Source organism: Chiloscyllium plagiosum, unplaced genomic scaffold, assembly GCF_037043375.1.
Source record: "Chiloscyllium plagiosum isolate Xiang-an unplaced genomic scaffold, Cpla_swu_hap1 HiC_scaffold_32, whole genome shotgun sequence".
Classification (NCBI taxonomy): domain Eukaryota; kingdom Metazoa; phylum Chordata; class Chondrichthyes; order Orectolobiformes; family Hemiscylliidae; genus Chiloscyllium; species Chiloscyllium plagiosum.
Window position 1 is genome coordinate 11,553,011 of NW_028270170.1, and position 22,055 is coordinate 11,575,065.

Genomic DNA, 22,055 nt, shown 5'->3' on the forward strand with positions numbered 1-22,055 from the left:
ACATCTCAGTTTTTGTGTTTAGCCCATAACAGCCTCAAAAAGAGTTCAGCAAAATTTTCAGTTTCTGAGTTTTCATCCTTATTTGAATCTGCCCCAAAGGTGCTGGGGTCCAACATCATGCAGCATGCACCAAAGTCAATTCTCAGAAAACATACTTGTATCAAATTAAATACCTGAAAGTAGATCCTAGGATAATAGTTCTTCCCAATGCTGTGTTGAATAATGTCTGATTGATACCAAATCAAATTGGATATGTCAAGAGACCTCAGCTATATTCAAAAGTCACAACCTAAGTGACTTGAGTAATTCTTGGCTTCAGGCTGTGTCGCCAACCCCTCCAGGACTGTCCTATGTTTGGGGGCCATGGTGGCTCAATGGTTAGCACTGCTGCCTCACAAAGCCAGGGACCTAGATTTGATTCCAGCCTTGGGTGACTGTGTGGAGTTTGCACATGCTCCTTGTGTCTGCGTGGGTTTCCTCTGGGTTCTCTGGTTTCCTCCCACGGTCTAAAGATGTGCAGGTTAGGCGAATTGGCTGTGCTAAAGTACCCAAAGTGTTCACGGATGTGTAGATTAGGTTCGTCAGGGGTAAATATAGGGTAGCGGGAATGGGTCTGGGTGGGTTACTCTTTGGATGGACAGTGTGGACTTGTTGGGCTAAAGGGCCTGTTTCCACACTGTAGGGATTCTATGGATGCCTTCCGGAATTAAAGATACATCTTGAATACATTTGTTATCTCTCTTAATGTTTTGAACATGAATCACAATACTGACATTTCCACTGATCTAGTGGTTTTGTTACAAAAGGTAAAACAAAGAACTACAGATGCTGGAGATCTGAGACAAAAATGGAAATTGTTGGAGAAGCTCAGCAGGTCTGGCAGCATCTGTGGGGAGAAGAGAGAGTCAATGTTATGACTCCAGTGTCTCACCATGAGCTGTCTTGTAACATTCATTCTGTTTTCTCTCCACAAATGCTGCCAGACCTGCTGAGTTTCTCCAGGAATTTATATTTTTGTTCCAAAATATTTTGGATGATTTAACCTACATTTAGTCTATGTTCTGCCTCCTTCACGTTAAGGTTGATATCTTTTTGAGACAAATTAGACATCCCATTTCTTGTCATACAAACTTTTTTCTATTAAGCTGGTATAGTAGGTGTCTTATCTCTCATTTACATTATGCAGAATTTAGAATGTGTTATTTTTAATTCACATTTGACTGGGTTTTGATAGATGGAACACTTAGAATCATAGAGTTATAGAGATGTACAACATTGAAACAGACCCTCACGTCCAATTTGATCATGCCGACCAGCTATCCTAAATTAATCTAGTCCTATTTACCAGCATTTGGCCTGATAAGATATAGGTATAGAATTAGGCCATTCATCCCATCGGGTCAGCTCCACCAATCAATCATGGCTGATACGTTTCTCAATCCCATTCTCCTACTTTCTGCCTGTAACTGTTGATCACTCTAAACGCTTCCTATTCATGTACCCATCCAGATACCTTTTAAATTTTGTAATTGTACCAGCCCACCACACCACCACCACCCCCACCTACATCTTCTTGTTTCACACATATATCACCCTCTGTGTGAAAAAAGTTGCCCCTCAGGTCCCACTTAAATCGTTCCCCTCCCACCTTAAACCTATGCCCTGTAGTTTTGAATTCCCCTACCCTGGGGGAAAGATCTTGGCTGTCTACCCTATCCATGCTCCTCATGATTTTATAAACTTCTGTAAAACCTCAGGCATATTCAGAGACAGATTAGTAGCATTTCATGGTTGGTGCATACTGCAGTGTCAGAGATTCTAGCTTTTTGGACGAGTCATGAAGTGGAGACCCCCCCCCCCCCATACATTGGATAGATGCAAAAGACCTCAGGGCCATATTTTGAAGAACATCCTTCAGCAGATTATCCGGTCATTATCACATTGCTGTTTATAAGAGCTTCCTGTGTGCAACTAGATGCCACATTTCCCACATCACAACAACCCAATTCACTTTAAAAAGTACATCATTGACTGTAAAGCACTCTGGGACATCCGATGATGGCAATGCGCTATAAAAATGTAAGCTTTCTTTCTGATGTAAACGGAAACAATTTTTCAATTATTCCCATTATTAGCTTGTGGAGAGAAAGGGGTTAAGAGACAAACCATGTGGCAAAGCATTTTGCTATATTTTTGCAGGACATCTGTTACAGAGTGGGAGTAGATTGCTGACGGAAGAGTGTGGTAGCTCTCAACGTGGCGTTTTGGCCGGAGGTTTCTCATTTCCTGGACAGCGGCCACTTCCGTATAGAGAGCGAGGGGGTTAACTTTACTACCTAACGGTGTATGTGTGTGGGACTGGGAGTGTCAGCTGACTCTGAGAGAAAGAGAGTCAGACATTGATCTCAGCTCAGTCTGAGCAGTGCTGGGATTTACTCTATATAAACAAAGGTAGGGAAATCTGGTGGAGGGTAACAGTGAGTGTTTTTGTCCTCTTGTTGGGAAAATACCGCAAGCTTTGCGGAGTGGCGAGTGGCATTGTTATTTGTAAGGTGTAGGTGGGAATCCGCCCAATTGCGGCTCTGTCTGCAGGGCCCGAATATTGATATTTCTTCCCCAGTCTCTTTCTGCCCGAGCTTTGTTTTTTTTTCTCTCTCTCTTCGCTTGGTAGGATTTGGACTGCAGACCACAGGTTATAATATTGTGATCCTATCGGGCTCTTTTTGGGGCCTAGTGAAACTGCAAACAGCAGCTGTAATCTGAAACTGACCAGTTACTGTAACCAATTATTAATGATACATCCACACCTCGGGTCTCAGTTTTGTAGAAACATCTGCCAGTGAGTAAGTAATATTCTCCCCTCTGGAATCAGAAGGTGGTGAGTTCAAGTCCTTCTCCCAAAACCTGAGCACATTATTTGGTTTGACATTGTAAGTACAGGTACTGAGGGAGTGCTGCGCTGTCGGGAGTAATGCGACGCCAAAGCGAGACTCTGTCTCATTTGGGGTGGGAAATGGAGAGAAGGCCCATGGGATTATTGAAGCATGGATATGTGGAGCCTCTTCCTTTTATTAGTTGTGTAATTATATGCCATCATTCACTACTGGACGTGGCTGGGTTTAACAGTACTTGAGATCATTTAACCCTGTCTGTGTCATGGTGGTTCCTTTATTTGAAAATCAAGTAGTCCTGCGTTTTAGTTTTACCTGGTTGAGTAAGTGGTGGAGGCTAGTACAATTGCAATATTTAAAAGACATCTGGATGGGTATATGAATAGGAAGGATTTGGAGGGATATAGGCCAGGTGTTAACAGGTGGGACGAGATTGGGTTGGGGTATCTGGTCGGCATGGATGAGTTGGACCGAAGGATCTATTTCTGTGCTGTACATCTCTGACTCCATGAGTGATGTAAAGAAGATAGTGTGTTCTCATCATTCCCTAACTGATATTAACTCCATCCTGCATGTGGAACAAAAAGAAAATACGGGGGACACTGCAATTCTGAAATAAAAATATAAATTGCTGGGAATGCTTTGATGGCCTGGCAGTGTTTCTGGAGGGAGAAGTAGCCAACATTTTAAGTTAATGACCAATTTGTGGGATCTTTCTTGGCAATTGGCTGACATGAATTTTAGGCCAATGACTACACTCCAGGTTTCTTTGGTTATAAAACACTTTTGGTCAGGGGTGTAAAAAGTTTGTTTCCATGCTTAAACTGAATGGGTGCCCCTTTAGCTCCCAGAACTGCTCATTTGTCACCTGTTCAGGAAATTGATAATCATTTCATGGGGGAGTTTTATTGAAAAAGGACCCATTTCCAAAAGCAACAGCTGAATAATATGTTGTGAAAATCTCATAGACTTTCACATGCACTTTCTCATACCACCCAAGAGCCATTCACTATGCTTGATCCTCAACAGTCAACAAGGTATACAACATCATATGTGAGCCCACTATTGCCTATGTATCAAGTTATCATGGGGGTTGATGAATAGAAAGCAGGAGCAAGACTTTTCTTGTCCCCTCTCCTCTTTAAACCTGGACATTGAGACCAATGATAATACCATTCCTGATATTTTGTCTGACTCAGCTATACCAGACATTGAACCAAGGAGCTTCTGGATTGACTATCTCAGTATTTGCTCCAAACTAGCAAATTAAGATAACAATCTTTGCTTTTGGATTAATAAAAGTAAGCAGTGGTTTTATTTTAATATTCATTATTGGGATTTAGGCATTGCTGGCAAGGCAGGAGTTTATTGGCCATCTCCAGTTGCTCTTGAAAGGGTGGAGCATTTGAACTGCTGTCATCTGAGATGTAGTTTCCTCCACCGTGCTGTTGGTAAGGAGTTTCAGGATTTTGAGCTAAATTGAATTGAAGGATTGGCGATTCTTATTCTAAGTTGGGATGGTATCCAAGTTGGAACAGTAAAGAGGCGCAAGAACCTTTGGTTTATAAATACTTTGTTACTGTGTAATACTGACTTTAGAGTGATGGCGCTCTCTGTCTCTGACAGAATGACTGCTAGTATCGTCTGTGCTCCCTCTTCTTGTGACTGCTTTGTTGCTCTTCCACCTGCCACTGAGAGAAAAGAGGTGATTTTCGGGAAGAACTCGGACAGACCATGGGATGAGGTTCAGGAAGTGATTTACTTTCCTACAGCTGTGTATGTACCAGGCTCTAAGGTAGAGGTAAGAGAGTGACATCTGTTTTCCATCTGGAATCTGACCGTGAATAAAGAAAAAAAGTGCTGAGAACACTTGGTTCAGAGAGAAACTATTGACAAAGAAGGTGGAGTGATGACAGAGACAGAAATTAAATAGAAAGAACAATTTTGTTTTGCTGCCTTGCTAATGCAAGTTTGCCTATATTGGAGGTCCTTGAATGCAGACAGTTTTCACAGTTTCCCAGACAATTAAATGATTGGAAATTGGAGTATTATCCAAATTTACAGTCTTGAATCACAATTGGTTTGTCAGCCTTCAATGAAAGTTCTCTGATGTGAGGTACATAAATGTGTGAGGTACATAAATGTGTGAGGTGCATAAATGTGTCAGGTGCATAAATGTGTGAGGTGCATCTGTGAATTTGCATTTCATTGTTTAAGAGTCTGCCTTTTGGAGCAAAGTATTAATGCAAGCAAATGGTCTTGAGGTACATTTGTTGAGCTTTTTTTAATTTTAAAAGTCTTGAGTATTGAGAGTTCCTATTGAAGCTTTATGCTATCATCTAGCATATTGATACACAGAATCTCTAACACTTTCTGATACAGAATGCAAATACCATTGATTAGCTTCTCTCCCCACTCGTTTTAATCTTTTTGAATTACTGATTCTTGTAGGGAAATTTACAGTGAAAACGTCAAGCATCTGTATAATATGACTTACCATATTTCCTACACTGTTATGAAAGTTGCTGTTTCCTGGTCATTTAGATCTTCAAGTTAAATTTTTCCTTTGCTATGCTGTTGCATTTCCTAAAGATCATTTGCTCTAATGATTATTCAAGGTTCCTTTACTAGTTAGAAAACCACTTCAAATCACTTTTTGTTCAAAAGTGAAATTTGTTGTACGGAAGCTTATATCCAAATTATGGATGTTCATGTATCTTATGCAATCGTTTTTTATGACTATCTTCCATTGATTTGAAAAAAATAATGTAAAGACAAGTCTTCTAATTTTAGGCACCATGTTTCTACATCTATAATCTTATTTTGAGTTTCAGGTAAACTGAAGGTAGTAGAGGTATTTTCCACATTCTTTCCTTGTCTATTTTGCCACCCACTTTCTAGAATAGTTTAGCTTCATTAAGGTCTCCACTTCAAAGCTTGGAAATAACTTGAAAATAACAGGTACTTCCACACCTGTCCTTCCCAGACACTGCAATAATTAAGGTGCATACTGTGTGCACATTTTCTTCACATTTTCTGCACGGGCTCAAGAAACTTCTGTTTGACCTCGTTATGAGGTTATCTTTTTCTTCTTAAACAGTGTGATGCAGCAATCCAAAGGTGTGCAGGTTAGGTGGTTGGCCATGCTAAATTGTCTGTAGTGTCTAGGGATGTGCAGGGTAGAAGGATTAGGCATGGTAGTTACAGGGTTATGGAAATAGGGTGGGAGAGCTGTGACTGGGTGGAATACCCTTCTGAGGGTCATTGTAAACTCAGTGGGCCAAATGGCTTTTTTCCGCACTGTAGGGATTCTGATTCTCCAACAGTCACATGAGTTTGCAAAATACTACGGTGAACATACAGTTTTGTGCAGCAGAAAAATAAACAGTTATGATATTCCATTATTAAGTTCCTTACTAAGTAAGATCAGGAGTAGGATATTTCTTCCCTCAAGTCAGTTCTACTATTTAGTTAGGTCATGGCTTATCTTATTTTGTCCCCATTTGCCTGCCTTGGTTCCATATCCATATTTGAATTTTTTTTAAATCAACAAAATTTTCTGTCTATCCTCAGCCTCTACTTTTTATATTAGAGATCTATATTTTCATTAACCTTCATGGAAATGTGTGCTTCCTGCAATTGCATTGAATGGACTGGCTCTAATTTTAAGTTCATACCCTCTTGTTAGGGATTTCTCCAGCTATCTGGTCAAAATCCTTTAGTTATTCTAAGCACCTCAATTACAGCACCACTTAATTCTCTTCAAGGTACCATAACACATGGATTGTTTGGTTTAGCACATAGCAATGGATGTACCCATTTGGGTTTTTAACTTTGTCCACTCAGTCCAACATCGGCCCCTCCACATCATTTTTAGAAGAACTGCCTATATCTGCTACAGACCACACTCAGTGTACTTTTTTTAATTGAACAGTGCACCTACATTGAAATCGAGCAGATTGAGAAAACACATGCAGTAATTCTCAGCAGGCCGGCCTGGCTGTGGGGAGCTGAAATGGGTGCCAACAGCCATGGTGTCTGCATTGGCAACGAGGCCGTGTGGACGAAAGAGCCTGTCAATGAGGAGGAAGCACTTCTTGGAATGGACCTCGTCAGGTAGAAGCTTCTTTCCATTTATAATAAGATGAAAACCATTGTATCAGTACAAATGCTTCATAACCAGTAGATATTATTGCACAGTAGTCACTGGGTTACTTTATATCAACTTCAGGAACTTAGCATGATGGAGCATCAGCTTTGAACTCAATTTCAATTTTGAGATTAGACTTAATGGGATGCTCCTTGATAGTGGGAATTTTCAACTCAATGGTTGGCGCCATTTTGGTTTGATATTTTTCCTTTTTTATGCCTTGCTGTAAAAGTGCTTAGAAATAACATTTGAGGACTAAGTTTTTATCTTGTCAAAATTACCTACATTCAAATTTTGCCTATTCCTGTTGAACTGGGAGTATTAGCATTAAGTAAATAGTGGGGCTTAAGGCATGCAGGGTGAGTTTCATCTAGCATCTTTTTATTATCTAAATTCATTTCAATATAAAAGCAGGGAAGTTCTTCTAAAGCTGGATAAAACATTAGTAAGTTGCACAGAAGTGTATTGAGAGGGTTTTGCAATGATGTTACCAGTAGTAGAGGATATTTAGTTAGGTGGAAGGGTTAGATTGCTTGTTTTGCAACAGAAGAGGCTAAGGAAGATTAATTCTAGGTAAATAGTGGATAGGAAGATTTTATTTCCCTTAGTAATTTGGTTATGAACCAGGAGCATATTAAAGAAACTTTATCTTGGTTTGACGGTCTGGAACTCTGTCCAAAAGAATTGTAAATATAAAATTCCTCATTGAATTTCAAATATATTTGGATAAATACATAAAATGCTATAACCTACAGGGCTATATTCCCCCTTTTTATATTTTGACTGGGACAGACATGATTAGGCAAATGACTTCCTCCTAACCATTAACTCTTCTATATTGACCATGCATAGAAAACATGTAAAGACAGGGTAGAAAGTGGAGGCAGCGCTGAAAATGTGTTGCTGGAAAAGCGCAGCAGGTCAGGCAGCATCCAGGGATTAGGGCTTATGCCCGAAACGTTGATTCTCCTGTTCCCTGGATGCTGCCTGACCTGCTGCGCTTTTCCAGCAACACATTTTCAGCTTTGATCTCCAGCATCTGCAGACCTCACTTTCTCCAGAAAGTGGAGGCAGCCCTGCTTTTTAATGAAAAGTGAACCAGCTGAGTTTTTGTAACAAATCTGTAAATTTGATAGATAATTAGTCCTTGTCCACAAAGGAAAATCAGGCATCTCTCTCTCCGTTCAAGCCAGACTATAGGTTGGGTATAGATGGAGGGCCACCACTTCACACTGTGGGGTAAGGAGAGGAGAGAGGCTGACATGAATTGCTGATAACAGTATAGTTATTGAGCCCATAATATCAACATCACTCTGCAACAATTGTAGCCATTCAGCCAATTGAGCTAACCACAGTACTTGGTTTTTATTTCTTATGCATGTACAAAATGATGACATTTTATGTATTCAATTGCTCTACTTGTCATGTTAGGATTTAAACTCCTAGATCAATAGTCAAGTGCCATCACCCTAAACAGCATATAGTCTGAAAATGCTCTTTATATTACCTTCCCGTAGCATCTAACCATTTAAAGTAATAAGTAGCTCCTGTATTTGGAAGTGGGAGAAGCAAATATTTCGGATTCTCCTGACTTTGTGAAAGGAGCTGTACAAATGCCATCTTTAGAAGAACTTGTTAAATATTCGTCAGTGAATACCACCTTTATTGTGGTTACTTCTAGCTACCACAGGAGTCTTTAATTACAGGTATTTGATTATTTGTAAAAGCATCTGCAGGGAGAGTGTATTCAAGGGCTAACCTGAATAACTTTGAGGAATGCAGGAAAAGACAGTATCTTTATACAAAATGTTTGCCACATGGCTATCTCATTCACTTTAACACCATTAGTAATATTTGTACATTTTTATTAAAAGGGGTGTGAATTGTAAGTGTGATTAAATCTATTGCATTTTGTTTGCAAATTTTTCACAATAATAGAATACCGATCAAAATGCGTCTCTAGCTTATGTGTCTGACATGTAATTGAAGCTGATGCACATGCCTCCAGTTTTTCCCTCTCTTGAAGTTCACCAAATGATTTTTTTTTTTCCCTTACACTGTTACGATGCATGGTTTAGATTGTAATCTCCTCCTACTTTATCCTGTCTCCCATTCCTCCCTTAGGCTTGGACTGGAGAGAGGTTCCACTGCTAAGGAAGCCCTTGATGTTATTACATCCCTTTTGGAGCAGTATGGCCAGGGTGGAAACTGCAAAGAATCCCCAGAAGCATTCAGCTATCATAATACTTTTCTGATTGTGGATAGAAAAGAGGCTTGGATACTGGAGACATCTGGGCAATACTGGGCTGCTCAGCGAATTTCAGGTCAATGGTGAAAATCATTTTGTGGTTAATCTGTGTTCTCTTAATAAAGTAATATTAAAGATTTCACAATGTTGCAGTCTGCAGAACTCCATTTGAGGCCCTTAAGTCAATGCAGTGCCGAAGCAAAAATGCACTACATTTCTCTAATAAACAGTGCATATTCCAAACTACTGCATGTACCCAAGATATGTAAAACTCCTTTCAGCCACTTAGCAAAAAGAAACTTATGATATATAATTCTTGGTAAAGGAGAAATAACTGGCTCAGGATGGGGGAGAAACAAAGCCAACTTATTATCAAGTGGAACTTTCCATATGACTAAGAGCTTTAGGCTCCGGTGCATTGCAATTCCCGAATAGATTATATACTTGGTGTGATCACTTTGCATAAAAATGTACAACCACATTCATATTTTATCATGAATCATTTATTTACATGTCTAAACTATCCAGTGGCTTTGTCTTGTTTTTGAATACTGACAGGATGCTGATTTGGTTCAGTATTATGTTTTTCAGTCCAGGCTTCTTTGAATTATTTGCTAAGCCTCTATACAGTCTCAAAATGCCGATATATTATGTCTTCAGTCTAAATGTGCCAGTGTGTTTGACAACTGTGGTAAAATTGTTATTGTAGAATCAAGGTTTATCATAAACTAAAATTAGTCATCCTGCTCACTTGTAGCAGATGGGTATACCAGGATTGTTGTTGTATGATTGTCTCCTATCTATTAAAATCACTTAGACCATTTAAAGTCATTAGTAGAAGAAGCAAAAGTGATAGGAGGGTAACTTTTACATGCAATGAGTAGTTAGGTTCTGAAATGCACTGTGTGAAAGTACGGTGGAGGCAGTTTCAATTGAGACATCAAAAGGGAAAGAGATGATTATTTGAAAGGAACAATATGCAGGGTAGAGGGAGAAGGCAGGAGAATGACACAGCTGATTTTTGAGAGCCAGAGCAGACACTATGGGCTAATTGGCCTCTTTCTGCACTGTAACAATTCAGTGACTTTAAATTGTTATTCACTTCATGTCTACTGATGATGATATTGAGTAACAATGTGATGCCGGTCAGTTATGCTTAATTCTAGTTGTGTTCCTGAGCTTCTCCCACACAATCTGTTGTGCAATTTCCAGAGGGTGGAGGTTGATGGAGTTTGGACTGGAAACTGGATTGGTAAAGACTTTGCTCTTATCCAAGTGCCCAGTAAACTGTCAAGAAATGGACATTGATAGAATCAACATGATGACTGACTTCTTATTATGATCAAAAAGCTCTTGTCTTAAATAATTTGTGTAGCATACAAATGCCAAATTGTTGCCAGGTCTTTGTTGAGTTCATTCAAAGGAACAGTAGAATTGCTTTTAACACATTGGAGGTAGAGGGTAGAAAGTTTAAAGAGAGATTGCAATCATAGGAACAGTGGGAGACCATTTAACTTCGGCCTGTTCTGTCATTTAGTGATTCCTGGTTAATCTTCACCCTATGTTACCTGCTGTTGCTCCATATCCCTTTGTATCTTTGACTAACACATCACTATTTTAGAATTAATAACCGGCCTACTGTCAATAACCATTTACAGAAGAGAGTTCTGAAATTCTACCACCCTTTGTGTGTCAAGCCCTTTCCTACTTTACTCCAAAAAGGTGTCTCTTTGACATTTAGACTATTCCTCTAAATTGCTAACTAGTAATCGATGTGTATGATCTTGGTCACAGAGGTTAACTGCAATGAATCAAATAAATGATTGTCACTCATTTAAAAACCAAAATGTGGGGTGATGGAAATCTAAAATTTAAAAAAAAATGAAAATGCTGGAGAAACTCAGATTGTAGCTTCTGTGGAGAAAGAAACAAAGTTAATGTTTCAAATCTAGTATGACACTTCCTAACTCACTCACCCAATGTCTGGGATCACATTTAATGAATTAGAGGTGTGACTGAGTAGCCAGAGAATAGTTGGCACTGCCACAGCTCCAGCTTGCCTCAGCACAAATTGAAGGGGGAGAAATAAAATGAACTGAATCTGACTGATGTAAAATTTATGTCCTATCACAAATTTGACTCAGTTTCTTTTATACGCATGTTCTTTATACTTATCAGAAGGAGCAAAAAATATCTCCAATCAGCTGACCATCACCACAGAGATCAGCTTTGAGCACCCTGAGCTTCGAAACTATGCCCAGCGTCGGGGATGGTGGAGTGGTGTTGGTGAGTTCAACTTCTCCAAGATTTTCTCCCCGACTAACCCACCAATGAGAATGGAGGCTGCAAATGTTCGTTACACAGGAGGCAAGGAGCTGCTCTGTAAACAAGAAGGTGAATAAAATTCAGAATCATTAAGTAATATTATTGCACACAAGTGTTGTTAGACAGGTGAGCGAGTAGTTGAAAACACGGTTACTGGTATAACAACTGGAGGGAAATCTCAAATGACACTATAATTAAAAGAACCACGCCACAAGATTTTCCACTTATATACAAAAAACAACTTCATTATTGTTGTTAAAAAAAGTAACACTAACACTATTAACTGAACATTGTACAGCTCAAGACTACTTAGCTATGAATTCAGTTCTACATTACATTCCACCTATACATCCCCTCCATTAAAGATCTTTTTTATCTTGCAAAATATTGACAGTTCGGCCACTTCTGTGGGAACTAACACAAAGGTATTCCACAACACATCGGAATTTACTTTAATTTTCCTCAGTATTCCAGAATTTTCCAAGAAATACACGGCTCCTTCTGTTAACCCTTGACTAAGCAACTTGCCAAATTTCTGGTCCCTATCCCACATAGGGGAAGAAAAAGAAGCTTCTGCCTATGATTTTGTTTTCCCATGAGGCCAGTTGTGTGATGGTGGATTGTTGATAATCTTGGGTATTTGGGAACACAAGGGATTTTAGCCCCTCAAGCCTTTTTATACCATTCAGGGACCACGCTTGATCTGTGACCTATTGTCAATTACCTACATATATCCTTTTTTCCCTTCCATCTTTAGATTAACAAGAAAGTATATCAATCTTTGATTTAAAGTTAAATGAACTTCACTGTTTTTTGTAGAGAAAACCAAACTTGTACCACCATCTGCATGTGGATATGTTCTCTAATTTCATTTGAGAAAGGACTAGCTCTAAGTTTTAGATTGATACAATTGAATTTGTACATTGGAATGCTGTTAAGATGTTGATGAGTTGCTGTAGGGCATATTGCAGATGGGTCACACAGTTGCTGTAGTGTGTGATAGTGGAGGTCATACATCCAATAGTTAACTAATCGTGACAATCGATCCAGTCACGATACAAGGAAGATCTTGAAGTGTTTAAGAAACTTAACTTTGTATGTAATAATGTTCCATTGCATCACAGTGGGAAGCATCCAAGCTGAGACTATCATGGACATCCTACGTGATAAAGAAAGTGGAATCTGCGTGGACTCCGAAACTGTCTGTACCACAGGCAGTATGGTTTCCATTCTACCTCAGGATGACAGTTTGCCCTGTGTGCATTTCTTTACAGCCACTCCTGACCCTTCAAGGTCAGTTAACCAAAGTTGGTAAACACTCTTAACTTTCCTTAACAGTATTGTGTTTCTCTTTCCTTTTGTTCTCTGATGGAAAGTAACACCCTGAGTAACAGCAGCATTTGTTGCCTGTCCCTCATTGCCCTCGAGCTGAGTGACTTGCTAGGCCTTTTCAGAATTGGCTACATTGCTGTGGGTCACATGTAGGTCAGACTAGATAAGGACAGCAGATTTCCTTCTCTGTACAGCATTGGTGACCCAAGTGAGTTTTTAAGACGATCAACAGTGGGTTCATTGTCACTCTTTTAAAAGACTGACTTTTAAATATTAATGGATTTAAATTCCGCTAGTTGGTTTGGTAGGATTCAAATCCATGTTATAGACATTAGCCTGAGCTTCTGAATTTCAAGTTCAGTGACATTACATCTGCATTACCATCTCCCCTGCTTATAGCAGATATTTTCTTATCTCCAATATATCGAAGTCAAGCTCTGATGGATTCTGCTAAAGGGGCAATCCATTATTTGATGTTTTATCAGATGAATTTATTAATCTGCAATGATGTACTTTGTATTGGGGGTCAATTAGTTCAATTAGCAGGATGGCCAGTTTGTGATAGAGTAATGCCAACAGTATGGGGTCGATTCCTGTACTGGTTGAGGTTATCATGAAGGGCTCTCTTATTCAACAGAAATTTTGATATCCTCTTAAATGGAATGTTGGCATTTTTTTTTCAATGCAGGGTGACCCTCTGGTTAAACCATCGCAGTCATCTCTCTCTCTGAGAGAGCAGCCCTACGATCTAGTAACACTATGATGACTTTAACTTTACCTTTATCTCCTACTGTCATGGTCTTGAAGTGAAACTTGAATGTAGTCATTTGTAAAATGTATGGGTACACATTATAACAAAAATTATTTCCAAGTTTGCTTTGAGTTTTGATTTGACTTGATGACTTTGATTTTTCTGCAGCGAGAAGAGAAATCATAAATTTTTGAAAAACATTTTTGTGTATGGGAGTGAGTGGGTAATAGTTTGTGGTGACTGTTGTATGACTTCCCTCTGTTCCTTTACACTCCACACTAATTTTATTTTTAAAAAATGTATTAATAGATCTGTCTTCAAACCCTTCATCTTTATCAATGATGTTATGCCAGTCCCAATGGTGATTTCTCCGAATTATGGTGATGATGATCCTGTCAGGACACAGCCTCGGTTCCAGAGAAAACTGGATCGCAGACATGAATTATACAAGGCCCACCAACAGGCCAGAGCTGTGATGGAGAGTGGACAGGTATTAATTATCTTTTTACTGGCAAAGAATAACTCATCAGCCATAACATTAACTTCATAAGGTTCTGGTCATCCACCAGAAAATGGGATAATCTACCCAAAATCTCTAGCTATCCTATAACTGCTAGCCCTCCAATCTGATTGCTAATTATAGAGTGATGTGTTTGGAAATGAGGAACAAGATGGTACAGGGGAAGAGCAAGTATTCTCTTGAACTACAGGCTTTCCAAATTCTACTGTATAAGAAATAGTTGCAACTTCATTTAACAGTTCCCTCGGGTAGGGCTAATGGGTGCAACCACTCCAGGCTGGGATTGTAGGCATCTGGGGAATCCATTGGGCAGAATGGGGGTAAACCTTCATTTGCAGGAAAATTTGAAGAGCCCATGGTGAAGCCCAGCGTAATTTACCAGATTGGAAGGGGATACCTCACTGAGAATGACTTGCTTTGGGCCCCTCACCCCCTGTGGGATGAGTATGCAACATTGCTGGAAATGCTTGCCATGTTAGTTTGTGCTTAAGTATCCCAGTGTTGCATTTGCTGCATTCCCCACTTTACCAGGCTGCTTGTATTCAACAGAAATTTTGATATCCACTTAGTTACATAGAAAAATGTTAACATTCCATTTTCTTGTGGGACTTTTCCCTGTGAGAATTATATGGGATGTAATTATTGCTTTATGCAGTTGATGTCAGACCTGCGGTTCATACAATCTTCCCACTAAGTCAATATCCATCACGTCAGTTTTATTACAAAGCCTTCAGATTGACCTGGGTATCCAGAAATTAAACATTCATCCTTGTCATTGTTCCGATTAGAAGAATGATGGAGTTATTTTAATAAAGAATTGTGCTTTTCTTTTATGGAAACCTTCCTCCTCATTTCCCAATAATTTTTGAAGTGAAACACTGAGTCTGTTGCAGTTGGGCAAACATTGCTGAAACCTCCAAGAATATGTACAATCAAAATTGGCAAATCTACTTTTATTCTTCGTGTTCATTTCCCATTCTCTCTTTTCAATATGATTAGTCAGGATTCCTTTAGAAACTCTTCCTTTGTTTTTGTCAAGCAATGCATATTCCATCCCTATCTCCAGTATTGGTGGCGAGACTCATGTACATGGAGGTAGTACTGTATACCATCTGATAGATGCTCTGCAGTAATCTATCAAGGCCTCCTTTTAAATGCATGTTACTAACCTGTGAACTCTACTATTCAATTGGCTCAACAAGACCATGTAGATAGCAATTAAGAATGGGCAACAAATGCTGGTCCTATTACAAAAACATTGTAAGGAGTTATTTCCTTGCCCTTTAAAACTTTTGGATCTCTTTATCTATCATTCTCAGTCCTTTCTCCCTTCTACAATCCAATATTTGGCATCATTGAAACAGTGTTTCCTGATTCTACTCTCTCTACCTTCCTTCCTTTGACTGTTCTGAGCCTTGATTCTTCATTTTAACTTATCAATTTAAGAACAAATTGAATGGTTGAGTAAGCACACTGGCATGTGGAGTGATGGGAAGAAATAGGATTGAGGTGAGAATTTTGCAAGGATACTTACTTGGGTCTTACTAATGTACATCACTGTAACACTTGTTTCCTTTCAGGAGGATGGTGCAAAGTTGCACCAGACCATGCAAAACCTTGAGCGACAAGCATTGACTGCTATCAAAAACATGTTGACTAGTGGAGGAACGTTTGATCCAGAGGAGATGACAGATCTGTTCTTTGACTGTGTTGACACAGAGATCAAATTTTACAAATAAACTGTCAAGTATGAAACTGCTGCAAATCCCCTTTAGGTAATTCTCACTCTGTTAATAATTTGTTATGCACAGTGTGTTTCAAATCCAGCTTGGGGACTGTCCTTGCACAGGATGCATTTTGGAAATGTATAATGCAGCTGGAATTGGAAGAAATCATTTGGAGTAATCCAGTCTGTTGACTATCCAATGAGCCTTGAAGTATACCATAGTTGTGTATATAATTCCAGGAGCTGCTTTCTTGAGTGTGTTCTGGGAGCTAGATCGAAACATGTACTCATTTTGCTGATATTCATCTACAGCAGTTTTGCCAATTAAATTAGAGTACAGCCAGACCTAAAGTCGACATGAATCAGTGTAAGAAATGGGAATCTAATAAAGTGTATGCATCTATGCAAATCTGAAATTTCATATTCACGATTTATATAACAATTGTTCTGCAGATCAAATAATGTGTTGAGGAACTTGCAATCAAGGAGATGATTCCAATTTTAATGTGGCTTTTATATTTTATCCAAAACTGATTCAAAAAAACAGAAAATTCAGAATTGGTCTCCAAAGACAAATTGTTAAAGATCAACACACAGAATTCCAGTTAATTATCAGAAGAATTACTTGTAATTCTGCTATGCCTTTTAAAATTTGTTCACAATTTTGAAAGATCCCAGATCAAATGCCAGTTTTGTGGGTGATGATTCATATTAATGAATGATTTGATGGATGGTTGTAAGAGATGAGTCATCTGAGCTTTTTGTGTAACTTCTTTGCATACGGAGTCTTTTAAACCACACAGTTCATTAGTGCTCTGGTTACCCAACTGTCTGAATCTGTCGGTCTCTCTGGACAGAACAGGACAAGGTGAAGGAAAGTTACCAGTGCCGAATAGAAAAATGAATTGCCACCCCCAAGTAAGAGAAACTAGGTGGGATAAAGTGTCATAAGCAACTCTACTGAATACAATTTAAAAGGAAGAACAATGAGAGAGTTTCTGTATGTCAAGAAATTTTCAATTATCAATGAATGAAACAAAAACAGAAATTGCTGGAAAAGCTCAGCACGTCTGTCAGCATTCCTCAGAATGATTCTGAGGAAAGATCACTGAACCCGAAACATTAACTCTGATTTCTTTCCTCGGATGCTGCCTAACCTGCTGAGCTTTTCCAGTAACTTCAGTTTTTGTTTCGGATTTGCAGCATATGCAAGTCTTTCAGTTTTTAATCAAAGAAAAAAATGTTTACCTTCCTTCTGTTGCCCTCTTAATATATCTCTTTCCACTTTTTTTTTATTTGAAGATTGTGGTAATCAACTGTTGGACCATTGACCAGAGAAAGTAAAGCAAATGGATATCTTGCTTGAAGCCATTGAACGTGACTCATGCATATGTGAGGCATATGGTGAGATATGCCTCACCGTATCTGTGTTGAAAACTCTCTTCCCTGCCTTTTGGATTTGCTGATGTTTTGATTTTTAACTAATGGAAAAATAGTCTTTTGTCACTGCTGATCTTGAGACACTGGTAAGCTGATTGGCAGTGAAATAAGTATTGAGATGTACTTTCATTCCAAAAGAAAGTATCCCTTTTGTAGAGTTTTAACACAGCTATTCCTAATTAAAGCTAATTAACTTGGCCCACTAAACAGTAGGTTAATGTTGGGAATAATCAGCTTAAAACAGATTTAGGTTTGTGATTTCAAATCAACTGTGTTCATCTTATTAATATCAGGCAATATTCGTGTGTTCAGGCAACTGTAGACCAGGAATAACCTAAAATCTAACATTGGTTGGCGGCCATGAGCTGAGAAATGTTACACTAATCCACAAACCAAGGCATTTTTCATTAAAATTAATAGAGCTGTGATTACTGTTTTTCAAAAAAAGTCACTTAAGTGTTCACTTACATTAGTAATGTGTTCTATGAAATATATTGCTATGACAGCAATGCCCTTTTCAGTTGGTGTTTAAATTGGTCCAGTAATTTCTTAAAAATCTCCTCTTCCTTCCTACTGGAAGTTTATCCAAAAATATAGGGTTACTGCATGAAGCAGCAGCTGTATGGAGATGGGTTTGGGAAAACGCCAGTTTCTGTCACTATCCCTGCTGACAGTCGGACTTTAATTTTCAAAAAAAATGAAAATCAAGATGTTTAATTGTCTCTAATGTCCTGTCATGGAAAGAGAACCCTGCCTCGAATCTTGCTCGTAAGTGACATTGAATGAGTTCTGCTTGAAAATGCCTATGTGTGAACATAATTCCTCTGCAAACTTGTATAACTTACTGCCATTCATTGCACAGTCATGGGCATGAAGACTTTTCAAGTGGGTGAAGTATAGGCTTGTATTGGTGTCCTGCAAGAATTGGGGTGGTGAGGCATGGGGGAGAAAGATAAAGGAAAAAAAGACTGCATTTTAAATGAAATGCTGCCCATCTGTCCTTAACAAGTAAAGTTATTTTTTTTAGACTGTTTTTAATGTTGTCCTTCCACTGTTACAGAGATTACTTTGAGTCTTGATCTTCAATTCTGTGGCCCATGTGTGTCCAGTGAGCAGTTGTGGTAATTTGGTGTAAGGGTTGGAGCAAGTCTTGATCTGTTTTAATGTTTGCTACTTACTAAAAGAAAAATAGAAAATACTCTAAAACAATGTAAAGACATTGTTTGTGTGAGAAATCATCCATGACAAATGCTGCCAGACCCGATTGTTTTTGGTAATTTCTGTTTTTATTTCAGATTTCCTGGATTCTTTTGCTTTTGTATTGTAGTTGCTTTCTGTTATGTTAATGTTTTAAACTTGCAAACACTGTTGCAGTTATTTTGAGGGTTGGAGGGCCTTGGAACAACTGAAACAAAGGCTTGGTTATACAAAACTTGAATATTTTAGATAAGCCAAACATGTTGTGAAAGTTCTTTGTATTGGACTCATCAGGACTAATGCAAGAATACCAAATTTCAAATGATCACAGTTTTATACTACATACAAAAAGACCATAGACATAAAAGTAGGCCATTCAGCCCATTGAGTCTGCTCTGCCATTCAATGAAATCATGATTGATCTGAAAACTCTCAACTCCACTTTGCTGTCTTTTCTGCAGAACCCTTGATTCCTTCTACTGACTAAAAATATCTGTCTCAGTCTTGCATGTACATAGTGAGCCAACTTCAACAGCCTCTGTGCTAAAGAATTCTGCAGATTTACAGCCCTAAAAAATATCTACTAATGTCTCTATTAAATGCACGCCCTCTTATTCTCATACTCATCCACAAGGTGAAGCAACTATTCCACAGGTACCCCATCAAGTGTCGAAGATCTTGTATTCTTGGAAAAAAAGTGAACCCTCCTTATTCTATATTCGAGTACATACCCAATCTACTTGACCTTCTCCACAGAGTCCATCCAAACCAAGAATCAAACCAATGAATTTTTTTTTTAATTCATTCATATGGGATAAGCGTATCACTACTAGGTTGGCACTTATTGCCCAACCCTAATTTCAAGTAGGCTAGACCAGGTAAGGAAGGCAATATACATGGTCATCATTAGACTCTTAATTCCAGACGGTGTTTTTTTTTTAAATTGAATTTAAATTCCACCATCTCCCATGATGAGATTTGAACCCAGGTTCCCAAACATTAGCTGGGTCTTTGGATTAACAGCCCAGCACTACTACCATTAGGTCATTGTCTCTCTCCCCTTCTCTGGAATGCCTCCAATGGCAGTATATCTTTTCTTACAAATGGGGCCCAAAAATGTTCACAATATTCCCAGGTGACCTGACTAGTATCTTGGAGAGTTGTAGCAAAATCTCTGACTTTTGTACTCTATTCCCTCTGAAATAAAGGCCAACATTCCATTTGCCTTCGCTATTACCAATGAACTTGGATTCTAGTTTTTCATGAGTCATGGAAAAAGCTGCTGATTTGGTTTGGATGATAACTCTGCTTGGCCAATGCATTGCCATGGAGAAAGCAACGGGGAAGCCATATACTTCCAAGCTCAAACAAAGGCACTTGGCTTTCTTATCAAATAGAGTTGACCAGCCAACTGATCAGCACCCTGTTTTTGTGTAGTATACATTTTTGCGATTGTTTGAAATTTGGCATTCTTGCATTCTCCCTGATGTTTACAAGCTGAAACACTTTGTTTTGCAGAAAAGAAAAATATGAGTCACCCTTCCCTCTAAATAATCCCAATTTTCATTTGTAGCCAAGAGCCTTTGGGAGAGGCAAGGGGGAGACGTCAGAAGAAATATAGAAAATTGATGTAGTTTGACTGAAAAAAATCTTACTTTGCCACATTTGAAGGACACACAATTCTATTTCCTAAAATGGTGGTCTTTATATTTATTTATCTTTACATTTAAAAAGAAAAAGCTTGGCTAGTTAAGTTGAAGGCTGGTTCTACAGTTTTAACCAGACTGTACTTATTTCAACCTTATAATATTCTATTTGAAATCCTTTTTGGTACTGATCTGACATCAGCTAAGGGAAAATTGTACAGTATATCCAATTTAAAGGGATCCTGAGTCTTAAGAGGCCATTTATATTACAGAATTAATTAAAGGGGAAGTGTAATCCACTAAATTGCCGTATAATCCTGCATGTTGAAAACATACACTTACTGGCGTCTCCCTGTCTCCAGTTCTGTGGGGGTGAAATTCCTCTTTTAACGAAGAGCAGGAGATGGCCTTTTTTTATTTTGCCCCCTGTAATTAATGCCCTCGCCAAACAAGTCATCTTGAGATGGTCACATGCTTGGAAATGTTGCACTTGTGACTCCATTTGCTGCCTTTTTTGTTAGAGGCAAAAAAGAGCACTTTTTTTGTTTCATCCTTTAACATTTCGCAGGGCACAGTCATTTGGCAAAGAATTCCAATCATGTCATAAATTTGGAGTCACCCCTACAATCACCCTCGTCCTCCAGGATCTTAATGAAGCAGTGTTAACTCTAGAGATTTTAGGGCCAGAAACTCCCCTTATTATAGTGGACTGTGAACATTTCTAAAATTTGAAATACAATTTCAAAAAATATATATTGAAACTGTCCACTTCATTTGTATCTCCTCCCCAAAATGCATTATGTTTTTCCAACTGAGTTGTAATTTACCGCAAAAAGAATTTGAGCCGGCTTTTGATTCATTTGAATTGTTTTGGAATGTGCAAAAATGGGCACCCAACCCTTTTAAAGGTTTTTAATTTCTCTTGCCCTGCATTTTCAGTGAATTGGGTAATGTGCTTGCCTCCAATTCCTACCTGAACTGTTTTAACCCAACTTACACCTGTTGAAAGTGAGGTAACATACAAATTAATGCAAATAAGACAAATTTATATGCATGCATTAACAGTAGAGAATAGAAAATAGTTAAATCTACAAAAATGAGAGCTCCAAGCTTGCGTTGCACCATGGATTCCAAGCAAGGATTAGAGTTTCAAAGCATAGAAATGAGCCATTATTGGTAAATGTCAAAATGCCAACCAGTGTTCTGCATTATGTGAGCAATACAGATGAATAATACCCTTTCCCTCTTTGTAGACTAGAATGTGAGACAAAGGGAAGGAAAAATACATGTTAGTTTAATACTATGTCAAAGAAAATGTTGGCATAACTTGTGGTGTGCAATAAATACCAAGTCAAAAGAAAAATGTGTTCGAAAAATGTTCTGAGAACAGCCAAGTGAAGTTACTCTGTCACAGACTGTGAAATGTTTCTGTATTATTTATGATGCTGTTAACTAATAAATTACAAAAATGACTGTACAAATGTTTTATTTTAAATGTACACAATAGCTTCAGGAGTGGGGTAAATAGTACTTTTATTCACTGGGAACTTCCTCACCCTTGAAATAAAATATTGGGCAATTAATTTAGCAAATTAGTGTGGCGCTAGCTCTCAGACTAGAGAGATTCCAGGTCTACAATGAGTTTGCTTCTTGGTGTAGATCATGGGCGGCACAGCTGCTGCCTCACAGTGCCAGGGACGTAGGTTTGATTCCAGCCGTAGTCGACTGTGCGAACTTCACACAAACATCCTCCCCATGTCTGCATGGGTTTCCTCTGGGTGCTCTGGTTTCCTCCCACAGTCCAAAGATGGGCAGGCTAGGTGGATTGG

At 38.7% G+C, this 22,055-nt stretch overlaps 1 protein-coding gene across 1 annotated transcript; it reads left to right on the plus strand.

Annotated features, from left to right (window-relative positions):
• The first annotated feature begins 2,304 nt into the window (after nt 1-2,304).
• Nucleotides 2,305-21,699, plus strand: scrn2 (secernin 2). The gene is made up of 9 exons (XM_043674867.2): nt 2,305-2,451; nt 4,518-4,692; nt 6,826-7,007; nt 9,166-9,365; nt 11,468-11,683; nt 12,739-12,907; nt 14,007-14,187; nt 15,798-15,992; nt 17,246-21,699. Exons 2-8 carry the CDS (start codon nt 4,519-4,521, stop codon nt 15,954-15,956), a joined length of 1,281 nt encoding a protein of 426 aa, XP_043530802.1. The 5' UTR covers nt 2,305-2,451; nt 4,518; the 3' UTR covers nt 15,957-15,992; nt 17,246-21,699.
• The last annotated feature ends 356 nt before the right edge of the window (nt 21,700-22,055 follow it).